Source organism: Rhincodon typus, chromosome 2 (assembly GCF_021869965.1).
Source record: "Rhincodon typus isolate 14 chromosome 2, sRhiTyp1.1, whole genome shotgun sequence".
NCBI lineage: Eukaryota > Metazoa > Chordata > Chondrichthyes > Orectolobiformes > Rhincodontidae > Rhincodon > Rhincodon typus.
In genome coordinates this window covers 31,750,427-31,766,651 of record NC_063333.1, presented here as the reverse complement: position 1 = coordinate 31,766,651, position 16,225 = coordinate 31,750,427, and the positions used below count along the sequence as shown (strand labels likewise).

At 38.9% G+C, this 16,225-nt stretch overlaps 1 protein-coding gene across 5 annotated transcripts in view; it reads left to right on the top strand.

Moving 5' to 3' along the window:
- Window positions 1–16,225, top strand: part of svila (supervillin a) — a 165,023-nt gene that overhangs the window by 109,736 nt on the left and 39,062 nt on the right. For all 5 annotated transcript variants that reach the window (XM_048609398.1, XM_048609389.1, XM_048609403.1 and 2 more), the window contains 7 exons: window positions 1,680–1,827; window positions 4,648–4,740; window positions 4,982–5,068; window positions 6,249–6,432; window positions 8,024–8,196; window positions 11,457–11,612; window positions 14,828–14,964. In XM_048609398.1, the coding sequence (XP_048465355.1) occupies window positions 1,680–1,827; window positions 4,648–4,740; window positions 4,982–5,068; window positions 6,249–6,432; window positions 8,024–8,196; window positions 11,457–11,612; window positions 14,828–14,964 (978 nt within the window). The remainder of the gene's footprint in view (window positions 1–1,679; window positions 1,828–4,647; window positions 4,741–4,981; window positions 5,069–6,248; window positions 6,433–8,023; window positions 8,197–11,456; window positions 11,613–14,827; window positions 14,965–16,225) is intronic.

Sequence of the window (16,225 nt, the reverse complement as noted above, 5' to 3'; positions counted from 1 at the left end):
ATGATGCTGTTTGGCCTGCTGTGTTCATCCAGCTCTGCACCTTGTTGTCTTCGTTCCTGTTAAACCTGTTTATAAGCCAACCCTCAGGCTGCTAAATTCAATGACTTGCTGAATTTTCAGAATGCACTTAGCTTTTTCATAACTTTATATGTGCGGTCCTCCAAAGTGAAGTAATTTCAGCCAATTACGTGTTGCTATTGTCACTACCTGTACTTTATATGTGTACCTTAACTTCAGTCCTATCATTTTGGGATACAAGATAACAAATATTAAGTTACAAAGTCCTGGACACCTAGGCCAAACAAAACAGCATATGCCAGTAGGCAGTCCTAGCAATGTCCAGACTTGGATATAAATTGGGCCTAACATGGCTGTTTAAGCATCTGTAAATGTATTAATTAAAATGCTTTAGCACACAACCACATCTTTGATGGTATCTTGTTTAAACTGTTTCTTAGGCTGCTTATGAGTTCTCGATTTTGAGTGTCAATGGAGTTATTTCTATGTGATGATAGCAAAGGGAGGATCCTGAGAGCTATTTTTAAAACAGTAAATGCAAAGTTACCAAAAGAACATAATCTCTCTCAGTAAAAGTTGAGGAATGGGAGGGGTGAGAGGAAAAGAAGAGCTAAAGGAGACAAAAAGTAAATCTTAAGCATTGTTTTAAAAAAAAGGTGGAAAGGATATCACTTTCAATGTTTTCTGAATACATTGAAATATATAGACTCAATGTTCAGTTTTTGGTGCAGAAATTTTCTGCAGTCCCCAAAAGCGATGTTATGCATGAGATGTACTGACTAAAATATTTGCTGAATTGTTGTTAAGGCGTTAGTGTGTTAAAGAGGACACTCCATTTACTAATAAGCATTCCTCATTACATTGCAGAATTTGTAAGTCATGATGAAAGGACAGCATTGTATTATAAAATCTATATGGCAGCAAAAATTGTAGGTGCACTGATTCTACTTACTGATTGCGTGTAAATGAACTGTATGTTTCAGTTTGTACACTGATAGTTGGGTTTACTTCACGACAAAATTTTGAACTATGGTGCAAATGTTATGAACTACATAAACTGCTTGATCATTAGTGCACTAACTCCTGTTAACAACAGCTTAAGGAATGTGTTGTGTCATGTAGATGAAGTAACCTATTGTACTGTGTAAAATGTATGCTGATGTATTGATGCACGATGGGACTTCAGTGTCATTCTCTGTTCCCACACAGGTTGGTTTCCTTGTTGCAGTTACCTGTCATTCAGTATCCAAAATACTTTTCTTAAAAAAAAACTAGAGGTTTCTTTTGAAAGTTTGGGAATATTCTGATAAATATGTAAATACAGACATAGGAACATAACTACTGTTGGCTAAACACCAGCTGTTTTCTACATTGGCTAAGTGGACATGAGTAGTAAAGTTATTTGGAATTACATTTCATGTCAGCTGGACCAATTTAATGATAAAGTTGGCAATAAATTACTGATTAATAGTGTTGTACAACATTCACTTCAAACTCCATCTATTTATTTGCAGCACTTACTTTGGGGTAAAGTCAAAAATCATGTAAAAATTGTATAATAATTGTCATCTTAGATTTGATAAATTTGTTAAACATTACAAGTAGAAGAACAAACACTGCAACCCTTCTGACCCTTAAAATATCTGTTATGATTAAACCAGAGGCTAACGGATGATGTTGAAGCACAAATGACAATAGAAGAAAGGAAGCAGCTGATAAGTGCACGGGAAGAGGCCTGGAAGACTCGGGGCAGAGGAGCGTGCAATGATTCCAATCAATTTACTGTAGCTGGAAGGATGGTGAAGAAAGGTCAGTTTCTTCCAGACATTGAATAAAGAAAGTGCTCGCATTTATGTAGCACTTCTCATAACTTCAAGTATAAAGCAAGGTACTTCACAGACAATGAAGCATTTCTTGTTATTTCAGAAATCCAGCTGCCAATTTGCAGAAAATTGCAAGTTGTATCTGTCTTGCTACCGTTTTTATTTCAAGCAAGACTAATAAAGAAGTTTTCCAACAAATATATCTAGAAGAATTCCTCAGTCTGCTATCACTGCATCAATTTGTTCATTACATTATTCTACAATTTTTGTTTCCCCCATGTTAGAAAAAGATAATGCTCTAGGCATTGATCACTCTGAGTAAAGAGCAATATCCTGTTCGATCCAAATTTGCCTTGACAGGTTTGTTCCTACATCCTCTTTTTGTGCCCTGGCTGTTTAGTTTGCAGCCCACTCCTTTTCTTCCTATGCACAGTATTTTGCACCTGCCCAGTTTAAGAATCATCTGTGCTTGCCTGCATTATAAAGTGACTTCACTTCAGAGTTCTTTGGAGAAGCTTTATAATGCATTCCATTAGTTCAATTCCTGTAATATTCTGTTCAGGTTATGATTTTTTTTTTGTCTGAACTCATTTTATAATTTGTGGTAAGCATCTTGGTCAGATACTGTCTAAAGATTTAACTATTCTGCGTTGAGCTTCTGAATACATTCTCTTAATGTCAATCAATAAACCATCCCCTGAGGCAACCTTAAAGTAATTTTTCCTCCTATAACAGATCTCCCCAGCAAGTACCACTGGTGGTCCTCCTTTTATTCATTTCTGAATTTTTTTCTTTCTTCCTCCAGTCTCCAATTTTGACCACCTGTGCATCTCATTTTCTGTTCCACTGTCACTGGCAGAACTATTATCCGTTTTGACTGTACTGTCTCCACTTCAATGCTTTTGCCTTGCAAGTCCTAACTTCAAAGTACATTCCCTCAAAAGAGAAATGTAAGATAGACAACTACAGATCCCCAGAGTGATAAAGGAGAAATTAAGGTAAAGAAGAAAAAATATGCTTATGATGGATTGTTTATATTTTAAAAATCATCTAATGTCCAAGGGTATGTGGGAAAGGTAGGAGAATGGGACTAACGGATGATGCTCATTTGGAGAGCTGGTGCAGACATGATGGACCAAAGTAACACATCTGTGATTCTGTGACTTTTAAAAACTTTGTTGAAGCTCTCTCTTCAACCACTTCTCTCACCTACTAGCTGTCACCACTCCTGTCTGAATGCCAGTGCATGGTGACAGTGGTGTGCTTGGCTTTCACATGTTTGTATTCACGTTGATTTTATATGGATAAAAATAGCCTGTGTATATGACATCATCTCTTAATTAACCTCTCCTCATTCCTTCACCCCCACCCCCCAAAAATCAATACTTCCCAATTACCTTCTTACCTGGAGCTTTAGTGAGTTAGTTTAACTTTTACACTAATTGATCAACATTCTAAAAGTACTTAACAGAAATATTGTTGGTATAGTGCCCACATTGCAAAAGAGGCCCCTGCGCACTAGCTTCACAAGATCCAGGACGTAACAATAGCCCAGTTTTTCTATTCTAGAGAAACGTTTTCCAAAGGGATAGGTGCCAAGTTGATTCAGGTGTTGGCTGCAGTAGAAACTGTGCTTAGTTTAAGTCAAGAAACAATGTCAGAGGTAAGGCTACAGAATGTTGTCTTGGTATTGTTTTCATTTGGAGAAATTTTCTTTTTCCTTTACCCAATTGCCTCAGGTAACAACGCTAATTGTTGTAGATGCTGGAAATCAAACAGAAATGGAAATTGCTGAGCAGATCAGGAAACACCTGTGGAGAGCTAAATAGAGATACCATTTCAGGCCAGTGACTTTTCAAAAGATCCTTCTGATGCAAGGTCATTGGGCCGAATTTTCCAGCAGGGTGATCCAACTCTGATGGACCTTCCCGGGATGGAGTGGGAATCAAGTTGGCTGCAAGCCACACAGAGGTGGGCAGCTAACTAGTGCCAGTAAGACCCCACTTTGGAGGCCATTTGGCAACAATATGGCTATTGCCCCACTGTCAGAGCGGCCGCTCGGGAGGCTACCAGCTCAAATTAGGTAATCTCTTTGCAACAAGCCATGAGACCATTGGAGCCAGAATGCTTCTGCCCCAGTGATGGGATGAATAGCCACAAATATGTCCTTTACTATTCCTGTGGAGTTGTTTCCCTTTCACCATGATAGTCTTCCTGGTTTTCACCCCCTTTATACAGGCAGTTATACTGAGACACCGTCATACTGACCTGACAGGCTAAGCAGTGCCAGTGCAACATGGGCTGCTGGACTCCTATCGATGCAGCCCCCCTGAGTAGGCTTCCATCTCTAGGAGCTCATTAAGGACGGTGAGCACATACATGGTCAGCTAGGAGGTCATTTTCCTCCACCACCACCTCCAAACCATGAGTTTGCACCAGCGACACGGGTGGGCTATGGAACACCTCTATGCCATTGACGCAGTTTCCCCCTTCACAGATGTAACCAGATGTACTGAGCATTTCCAGCATTTTCTGTTTTTATTTCAGCTGAGTAAATATGGCTTTATTTCAGAATCATTAAGATGAAATTGACGCTGATTCAAAGAAAAAAATTTAGATGCAGCTTTTTAAATGCTTTGGACCAAATCCAGCTGACGCCATCGATCACATTGGAGAGAAATGCCCATAAATAACTAGGAAAATTCTTGTGGCATATATGGTTAAATTTGTAAACTTGTATGTACTTAACTGAGCATTGTCATGCACTGTATCCTAATAAATGAGTGTTTCCTTTCTTGTTCTGTAGGGTTGGCATCACCTACATTCATGAGTCCAATGTGTTCACCTCTTTCACACAAGATAAAGAACAGCACCCCAGTCATTTCCAAACCACAGGAAGGTAACAGATTATACAAACTGCTAAAGGAGCAACACTTGACTGAAATGATGATTTGTTGTTTTGGTTTGCTTAAATGCATTCTATGTGCCATTACATTGAAAATAATAGTTCCCCTGGCATTCTCACTTTCTCTAACCAAATAACAAAGCAGAAAAAACTGTCCCTTTAGATTTTGGGAATAAATAGTAATATCCTTTTTGATTTTTTGGACCTATTTTATGTCCTACTTTTTCTTGTTTAGAAATTGAGGTCAGATCTGATTTGCCATTGGAAACTGACAGGAAGCTTGACAAACTAGAATCATTCTTGGGCAAACTGCAGAACAGAGGTAAGTAATTGCTTGTCTTTTTTTATGTAGTCTATTAACAGGTCATTGTTCATAAAATGTTTGCCATTCTGTATCTAATTAGAAGCAATTCTGTAACATTTGGACTAGAAAATGATCTCCTGAGTCTTGCATAGGTTATGTCACACTGACTGATGATGCAGCGAATATAGCTGAGAGCTACAGTTCTGGGTCCTTTTTTCATTTTCTAGATGAGTGACTAAGTATTACTTTAGTCCCATCTACCAGATCTAGAAAACATGTTGAGTAAATTCATGTAAAAAAAACAGATATTTGTCATATTTGTTTCAAATATGATGAAGTATATCAAAAATATGTTAATTAACTGAACAGACAAAAGCTGGTGCTTTGCCAGAGCTACCTCTGTTTAAATCTATAAGAAATAGGAACAGAAGTAGGTCATTCAACACCCCAAGCCTGCTCTGCCATTCAATAGAATCATGATCTAACATTCCTCACGTCCACTTTCCTATGACTTCTCCGTAATCTTTGATTTCCCTACATCAAAATACCTATCTATCTCGACCTTCAGTATAAATAAGAACTGTGCCTCAGCGGTTCTCCATGGCAAGGAGTTCTGAAGACTTGCAACACCTCACCACCTCCCCCACCGCTCCCCCGCTCCCCGCCACCACCCCCTCCCCGAGAAGAAATTCCTCCTCATTAAATCTTAACTTGGCTCATATTTATTCTGAGACAATGCCATTTGGTCTCGGACTCTCCCATGAAGAGAAACACCCCCTGAGCTTTACCCTGTCAAGCCCCTTAAAATTTCTATATGAGATGTCTCAATGAAATCATCTGTCTTTCTTCTAAATTCCAATGAGTAGAGCCCCAACTTGTTTAATCTTTGCTCTTAAGACTATCCATCCATACGGAGCGTGATCCTAGGGAACCTTCTCTGAACTGTCTCCAATGAATTTATTGATGAGCTGTCTTGTTTTTTGTGATTATGCAGGATGTGTTGTATGAGTCGCCAGTGGGCATTTCCACTTTCTTATTGGGTCTGACGTTGTGAAGGTTTCCATGGTGATAGTCACCTTCGATTCAATGGATTTCTGATTATGCTGCATTATTTGCAATCTACTGTTTTAGGCACCTGTCATTTCTTATGTTCCATGTTTGCTACTTTGTTGCTGGTATTGTATCTTTTGTCTTGCAGTGCCAGGGCAACAAGATGCTGTGATAACTGTAACTGGACAATCTGTAAAGGAAGTAATGAGACCTGATGATGAAGAAACTTTTGCAAGATTCTACAGAGATACAAATACATTTGTTATTCAGCCAGGAGCTGTAGAAATTGATGAGGAGGACCTTGATGCCATTTTTGATCCTGACGTACCAAAGTATGACAAATTAAAACTATGGCTCTTCTGAATTTTAGGTTTATTTGGCTTACTCAATGAACTTTAATTCTCCAAATTTTTCAGATTTGCATTAATAAAATAGAATGAACAGTTGTGAAGTGTGCAATTTGGGGTCTGGGTGATGGCTGGGATATGGACAAAGAAAGAGAAAAGAGCATAAGATGTATAAGGCCATTCAGCCTATCGAGTCTGCTGCACCATTCAATGAGATAACGGCTAATTTAAAAATCTGTCGTCCTCTGCCGTGAATATACTTAACGACTCGGCCTCTACAGCCCTAAGCGGTAAAGAAATACACAAACTCACATCACTCTGACAGAAGAAATTCCTCCTCATCTCTGTCTTAAATGGACGACCCCTTACTCTGAAATTATGCCCCCTGATCCTAGATTCTGCCACAAGGGGAATCAACCTTTCCACATCTACCCTGTTAGACCCCTAAGAATCATATTTGTTTCAATAAAGTCGTTTAGCCAGGATTTAGCATGCACATCACTTCTCTGGGTGGCTTGCTCTATTTCAGTCTGTGCAATGTGGGCTTCACAATGGATTAAAACCCCAGCAGTGCAGAAATCCTCAGCCCAAGAGTTTCCAGCCAACTGATTAACCTTAAAGACAATAGGTAGGTCTCCAGAGGGAGAGGTGACATTGGCCATGATGGAGATCGCTGACAAGGCAAGGGGTATCAGGAGGTGAGTTTTCAAATGGGCACAGATTATCAATGAACAAGGAACTATCTTCAATAGGTCATGGGCAAACCCAACAGTGTTGCAGGTCAGCCTCTCTGGGTGGCAGGTGCCCTGATCGCTATGCGTTGAAATCCATCAGGGGCAGCAGGAGGCTAGATAAGGCATCAAATTACCTCCAGGCAGCAAGGCTGACTCCAAAATATTCATCTCCCACCCTCCCTGCCCTGAAAAAGGAAAGGAGGGCAACACCATGTCAACCCCACCTCCAAGTTCACCCTGGGTGGGGACATTAAATTCTGCCCTTTGGACATTGGAGTAAGAGTAGGCATTCAATACAATCGTGGTTGATCTCATCTCAGCATCAACTCCACTTTCTTGTCGCTCTCCATAACCCTTCAACCTTTTAATAATTCAAAGTCCGTCTATCTCCTCCTTAGATTTACTCCTGCCATCCACTGTACTCCGGGGTTGTGAATTCCACAGATTCACAATATGTTGAGAGAAGTAACTTCTCCTCAACTCTGGTTTAAATCTGCTACCCCTTATCCTAAAACTATGACCTCTTATTCTAGATTGCCTCATAGAAGAAATATCCTAAGTCAATTTGTGAATCTGTTTCGCATGTTTTATATATCTCAATTAGATCTCTCATTCTTCCAAACTCCAGGGAGTATTGGCCTAAACTGCTCAATCATTCTTCAGAGGGACAAACCTGTAACCTCTGGAATCAATCTAGTGAATCTCCTCTGAACTGCCTCTAATGCAACTAAATCCCCCCTCGAGTAAGGGGATCAAAACTGTGTGCAGTACGAATGTGAGAGAGAGAGCAAGCGAGCAAGAAGTACGATAATATGACAGAAACATTTTTGTTTCTCTCCTAGGCTGACCTCTGCAGTAGCAGAGCACAAACGGGCTATCAAACCTACACGCAAAGTACAGTCTTCACGTAATCCACTTAAAATGCTTGCTGCAAGAGGTGATATCCGACACGAATATACAGAACAGCGGTTGAACATTGCATTCATGGAGTCAAAGAGAATGAGGGTGGAGAAAAGTGAGTTTTTAATGTGTATTGTTCTGGACTCTTTAATTACTACCATTTTCTTTCCAAATTGATGTTAATTCTTCTCTACACATGCGATAGTTTCCAAGTCAATTATGCAGGGAATTTTGTTCATTATGGGTATCAAAGATCATTAATTCTATTCACTGTTCAAAATAGTAGAATATAACTGAAAATACAAATCCGTACTAACCCACCTCATGTGGGACAGGTCCACAAATCTGCTCAGAGATTTGCAATACTTTTAAGGAGCATTAATGTCGGATCACACACTAGGTCTAGGTCACACTTGCTGAGGTTAGAGGGGTAAATGTTTAGAAATTGTAGAAAGAACATTATTCTTTTTATACTATATCTTAATATCAGTGGGAGGCAGTGGCGTAGCGGCAGTGTCATTGAACTGCTAATCTAGAGGCCCAGTCTAGTATTCTGGGGACATGTGTTTGAATCCCATTACGGTAAATGCTGAAAAAATCTGGAATTATTTGCTAGCCAATTGGAGACCATGTAACCATCATCAATTATCATTAAAACTTCTGATTCACTAATATTCTTCGGGAAGGAAATCTGCTATTATTATCTGGTCTAGCCTACATGTGACTTCAGACCCACAGCAATGAGGTTGAATCTTACCTACTCTCTGAACTGACCTAGCAAAAAGAAAAGAAATGCAATGTTCAGACAGGTGCCCATAACAGGAAACCTTTCAATCAGTACTTTCCATTTGCTTCTCATTCACGTGCTTGTCCAGCTGTCCCTTAAATGACTTTTTTCTGTACACTAAATTCCATGATTCTGTGAAATTCATCCAGTCTATTTTCCCCAATTACTCCTTGTAGCAGCATGTTCCACATTCCTAACACTCTTTTGGAAACAAGGTTTCCCCTAAATTCCATTCTAAATTAAAGATAGTTATTAATGAATCTATGACTTCCACTTTTGGACATCCCACAATTGAAAATATGATCTCAACATCTTGAATGCACATAACTGCAATACCCATCTCGAAGAGTGGCTCATCAGCATCATTCCTGACCAAGTTGGTCAAGTCCTTATCGACATAGCTGCTTCTAAACTGGATGTGCAGCAAGTGGTGAGGGAAGCAACAAGAATGAAAAACATACTTGACCTCCATCTTCATTAATCTGCCTACCGTAGCTGTGTCTGTCCATACAGTATCGAACAGAGTGACCACTGCACAATCTTTGTAGAGATAAAGTCCTGACTTCACATTAAGAATACGCTTCATCGTGTTACGTGGCACTATCACCGTGTGAAATGCAATACAGTTTGAACAGATCTGACAGCTCAAGACTGGGCATTCCTGAGGCACTGAGGTCCATCAGCAGCAACAGAATTGTACTCCCAACACAATCTGCAACCTCATAGCCCACCATATCCCCAACTCTACCATTGCAATCAAGCCAGGATCAACCCTGATTCAATGAAGAGTGCAGGAGGGTTTGCCAAAATCAGCATCAGGTAGACATAAAATTGAAACAAACACAATTTTCTTGACAAACTCAGCAGGTCTGGCAGCAACTGTGGAAAGAAAACAGAGTTAATGTTTTGAGTCCAGTGATACTTCAGGCTACTTATATACTAAGCAGCAAGTGAGGGACAGAGCTATATGATTTCGTAACACGGATCACACCTGCAGTCCCCGACATACAGTCATGAATAGTCTACTCTCAATCAGTGATAAAGTGATAGAACATTTCATCATCAGTGCTATCAAGCAGCTCTTGCTCAGCAATAACCTGCTCACTGACACTCAGTTCAGGTTCAGCCAGGGTTACTCGGCTCCTGATCTCATTACAGCTTTATTTCAAATGTGGTCAAAAGAGTTGAATTCCAGAGGTGAGAAGAGAATGACTGCCTTTGACATCAAAGCTACTTTTGACCAAGTATGGCATCAAGAAGCCCTAGCAAAACTAGAATCAGCGGGAATAGGGGAAATTGCTCTACTAGTTAGATTCATACCTGGCACAAAGGAAGATGGTTAAGGTGAATAGTATTGGAGAACAGTGATCTCAGCTCCAGGGCATCTCTGCATGAGTTCCTCAGCGTAATGTTCTAGGCTCAATATCTTCAGCTTTTTATAAGTTCAAAAGAACAATGATTAAGGCAGTAGATCAATCAGGCAACTCTGGGACACTAGTCCGCAACTACCGACTGACTGAGTGTATGTTTCCTGTTCTTGTCTATTCTTTTGACTGAACTTATTCTTCTGTCATCTTTTCTTGCTGCACATCAAGCTATTAAGTGTTGCTGTTTGTTACCTTGCTAGCACAACTCCTGTGCATGATCAATGACATCCCTGAGCTCAAATTACTTGACAATGTATGAACAGCACATGATCAGTCTTGGATTGGCTAAATAGCATGTGACCAATTTCTAATTGGTTTCTTAAAGTCATCTTACTGATAAATATCCTGTTATCTCTCACCACATCCCTAAGAAATCAGTACCTTTATAAAATAGTTGTCTTCATTACATCTTTCTCCTGTTTGTTTACCTTGGTAGAGAGCCATAACTTTGTAATGAGGCACTGCAAGGTAATGTGTACCTGCTTAGAGAATTTATAGTCCCGCATTCTAATGATTGCTATCATCCCAAATGTATAATTGATATATCTAAGTGTTCTGGAAAGTACAAGAGCCTATCAATATATTTTAGTTCAAGTAGCCTGGTGACCTCATCGTGACTCTGATGCCTGGAACAAGTTATTAAAAATTCACTTCGAAAGAACCACACTACCTTCTTTTATTCTCAATCTAGTTACAAAAATTCTCTTCAAACCACCACATTATCAGGAATCAAACTTAGTCTTTGTATGAAATCTCTACAACTTAGCTATCTTATGAGAAATCATTATATAAAACTATTGCAAAATTTAAATTCAACATAGTGGGTATGCATATAAATGCCTGTTACATACTATTAACAGAAAATAAGTTTCTTTTTAAATTATTTCAAGTTATGAAGATAAACTTATCTAGGACATAGAACCATACGGCTTGACCCAAAGCCATTTTGCTTCAAAGTAGTTTAGTAGTAACCTCAGTTTAAAATAAAACTTCAGTTGACTGTCAGGCCTTTTTGAGTGTCCTGAGGCCATAAAAGATGCTACGTAAATGCAGGCCGTTTTTATAGCTTGCTGAGCAAAAATAAGAAAGGGAGCAAAAATAAGGAAGGAAGCAAAGATAATTCCAGCAGTGGTATTAAGTCACTTTTTTGTTTTCTATCAGTGTCGAAAAACTCTAATCTATCAGAAATGGCGTTGGCTGGTCTGGCTAGCAAAGAGGACTTCAGCAGTGTCAACCTTCGTAGTGTGAATTTAACAGAACAAGTGTCGAACAACAGTGCTGTGCCATACAAAAAGCTGATGTTGCTGCAAATTAAAGGTCAGTATTTCATTAATTTATTAAAAGCCTCCTGAAATCTCATCAATCTTTTACAAAAATAAAAATTCAATGTGCCTGTGCAATTTCTATGAGCCTTTGCACAGGACAGCTTAAACCATAACACGTTTTTTAAATAAGTAGTAAATTGCTGATGCAGTGATCTCTGCTAATTGATCATAACTGTCTGTTTCATATCTATAAACATTATCCAGACCAACAACATTTTGTTTTTGAGAAAAAGGGGGAGAAACACAGAGAGAAGAGCTATTAATGTTCAGCATCAATTTTGAGCTGTATTTCTTGTGGTAATCTAAATGCTTAGTTTTACCTCATTTACCTCATTTTTGGGCAATGGATGCTGTCCTTGTCGTATTTCATTAGATTGCACACAGTGTTCTTTATCAAATGGAATAGGAATTGGGAAAAATTTCAACTGCAATTATCTGATAAGTTTGATGTAAAACTATAAATGGAATATTGGCAAAGGCAACATGAGCAACCTAGAGGATTTCCATTTGTTACTTCACTGAGGTAGTGCACTGGAAATCCAGCCCTGTTATTCTCAGAGTCATCGCAAAAGTTAAAGATTTTACCAAACTATGCAAAATTCCCCAATTTACCTGTTTGATAGAACCAGAATTACAGAAAACAGACCAAGTTTCTGTACTTAACGAGAATGAATGACTGACTGACTGACTATTTATTACAAATAAACAGATTTAGCTGCAGATGAACTGTTAACATCGAACTTAACTAGTATAGTTATAACTCACTTCTAAAACACTGCTAAACAAAAATACAAACAGAATAAAGTCGTGTTGTGGGTGAAAGGAGAAAAAACCAGGGAAGCCGTTCAATGGCTCTCGTCCTCAGGATTCAAATAAGGAGTCCCTTTGGTTTCTCAAATCCTTTTAGTTCTTTCATTTTTCCACAGAAGGCACAGAACAAGTGATTCACTAATGATTAAGTCTCTGACTTATTAATTTAAAGCAACAGCTTACAGCAGACAATAAACTGGTGTTCTTTAGAGTTAGGTATTTTATTAGAGAGACAGACCCACCAACTGCCCTTTCAGCAGTCTGATGGCTTCTGCCAGTATTGTTCATGCCCACAATCTGTTCAGCTACCAAAGAGCCAATCAGACAGTTGTTATTGGGCTGATGATCTTTGGTATCCACAACTGGTCACAACTCCACAAATCAATCAGTAACCTGTTGCCAGCCAAATCTCACTTTGTACACAGACACACGGAGCCAGCCCATGTACCCTCACTGCAGCAGTATAAACGTGACTTACAATGAGTTCCAGTAGCTTCCTTTTTAAGTGTTTCCTCTGCTGTGAAACAGTCCTTTTACCAAGTGATTCCACAATCAAAAAAAAGTAAAATAAAAAGTACGGTCTTTAAGACATTAAATTCCAATCCTAGTCAGAATAAAGACAAAATTACTTCTGCATGATACCAACATTATTAGCCTTGCCACATAGAATTGTCACCCAAGTCATACAGTCATGCATAGAACCTACTTCAGAGAATCTCTGACTAATACTTCAGTGCTTTTGTGAGGGAGTGCTACACTGTAGGAGGCATTGTCTTTAGTTAAACTGAGGTCCTGAATGTCTGCTCCGGGGTGAACTTAAAAAACATCCAATAGAGTTATTTGATGAAGAATAAAGGAGATAATTGACCCTCAGCTAATATTACTATGACAAATCATCTGATCATTTGTCTGGTTATCAAGCACAAATGAAAGTCAGCTGCCACATTTTCCTATATTACAACAGTCACTCAATTCCAACAGTAATTAATTGTCCATGAATCATATTGGGTTGTCTCAACAATATGAAAGGAACTTTATTAATGCAAGTTCTTTCTGAAATGGAACAAATTTGAATGATCTGGACCAAATTGCAAATAACAGTGATACTAAAGTATAACATTCATTCAATCACTTCAGTCTGATTTAGAGCTCAGAATTGCTGCTGGGCAAAGAGAACAGAAAAATAATTTTACAGAATGGGGCATTTTAGTTTGGACTCCAGATATATCATTGCTTCTTAGTAGAGGGAGCATGATGAGACATTTACCACAGGGTAGAAAAGGAAAAATATTTTCTAACTTGATGGATTTTAATCTTGTTTTAATTTTATGTAAAAGCAATTGACATGATAAGATAGCACTTCGTCCCTTCTTTCCAGGAAGTGTATTGGAATGTAGTTCACCTTGATGGAATGTCATGCTCCCCTCAGGCTATAACTATTAAGCAAAATGGTAGGCATAAAACTATCCATAACCTAAGGTGAATTAGCTGTCTAAATCTACAAGGATAGATAATAAAGGAAATGATATAAGCCCACAAATATTGCAATGTTTCAACCAGTAAGTTGAAATTGAGGTAAATTAATGAAGAGTTTTACTTTACTGCTGATCTTTACAAAACCTGACCTTGTCTACTCATCATACCATTCAAGCCAGAAGGCAGCTCCAATGCAGCACCACTTCTCTTACCTTGAATGTAATTATTAAATTAAAGAATATAATTTTTTAAAAGAAGTAAATGTAATGAATAAGATCCCATCAATAGTAATGTAAAGATTAGTTTACTAAGTATTTATAGATTCCCTACAGTGCGAGGATGGCCATTCAGCCCATCGTATCCACACTGCCCCTCTGAAGAGCACCCCACCCAAGAAACCAACACCACTACCACCCCAATCCCTATAACCCTGATAACCCTCCATTTTCCCATGGCCAATCAACCTAACCTGCACATCTCTGGACATTATTGGCAATTTACCATGGCCAATCCACCTAGCCTGCATATCTTTGGATTGTTGGGGGGAAACCAGAGCAACCAGAGAAAATCCACACAGACACGAGGAAAATGTGCAAACTCCACACAATAGTCGCCCGAAGCTGGAACTGAACCCAGGGGTCCCTGGCACTGTGAGGCAGCACTGCTAGCCACTGAGCCACCATGCCACCCTATTCCTTATTATTGTTATTGCTATTATTAAAATGTGTAATTAAATTTAATGCCAAAGAGCCTTATTTTTAACTCACTCAAAACTCACTCACTTACTTACAAAGTTAAAATCAGGCCCAAAGTTGCAAGCTGTGAAGCAAAACATTTCTCGACATTGGATTTGTTCTTGTTCTGTGGCCCATTAAATGTACCACAATGATTTGAACTTGCATTCCTAAATTAATTTCTCAGGACGGAGGCATATTCAAACCAGGTTGGTGGAACCAAGAGCATCATCATTGAATAGTGGAGACTGTTTCTTGCTTCTAGCTCCTCAGCACTGTTTCCTGTGGACAGGAGAATTTACCAATGTCATCGAAAAAGCCAAGGTCAGTCTACTATCTCAGTAAGCATCTGTACAAACAAACTCCATACTTTATCCTCGCAGAGCTTCCATGTCCCTGAACTTCTTTCATGGAAGTAAATTAGTGTTGCTCATAGAAAATCTCAGGATATCCCATAAACAATGCTTCCTGCCAGATGTCTGCAAGAAGTGCCATTTCACATGTCATGTGTTCCCCACATTTGTGTAGATTTGTTTGGTGGCGTATCTGGATATCTAAATTTCCTGTCGTTTTGGTGAATGTGAAAAGACTAACATATTTAACAGGATGCAAAAACTTCCCCAGGATGAAGAGTTTTTGAAATAGCAAGAAACAAAGTTCAGATGCATTGCAACTTTCAGAGAAACTGAGAACAGCAACAGAAGATTTCTCCTTTTGTCACATATTTTAAGCATAATGCAAGAAATAAAGCATTGAATACAATGAGAAACCAAAGCTCCCCAAGTATAGATTTCAGTGAACTTGTTTTAATTTATCCAATTTTTAATTAGAATTCAGCCAAGATTTCATTGAGATGTTTCTGATACAAGTTGCACTGCGGTAGAAATTGCTATGCTTTTGGAAAACAGCTGTTTGATAAAGAAAACTGGGATGAAGTCACTTATAGTGAAGAAACTTTGTTCATGCATCTAGTGCACTGCCTTTGATTCAGGAGTCTCCAAAATATTGTATAACTAATTATGTATTTATATATCAGGTTAAATACTCATTAAATGCTTTAACCTTTTAATTGGCCACAGATAAGTAATGTTTGGACTTGCGGTAATACATGTAACATATCACAGACTGACTCTTCTTTTATTAATGAGATCGGCTGCATTTACCCAAATCTTCTGATCTGGGTTAGCACTCCTATACCCACCCAGACCAGACAAACATTTGCAGAGATACTGACGAATGTTCAGTCAGCTCTTGCGAAAGAAAATCCTGATGGTGCAGGAATCCTCATAGGATTTAGCATAGGAAATCTTCATGGAAGCCATGCCCCCGTTTTATAGTACTAGCTGCTGTATTCTGCTGAATAAAGGACTGAAGTATCCAAAGCCTTTTTGAAAAGTTATGAGAAGGAAATTTTATGTAGATGAGGGGCACAGGTGGCAGGTGAATGAGTTGGTGAGAGGGTCAGGTGACAAGGGGGTGATCAGTGAATAAGTGAGAGGGTGTAACAAAAACAAAGTTGCTGGAAAAGCTCAGCAGGTCTGGCAGCATCTGTGAAGGAAAAAACAGAGTTAACGTTTCAGGTCCA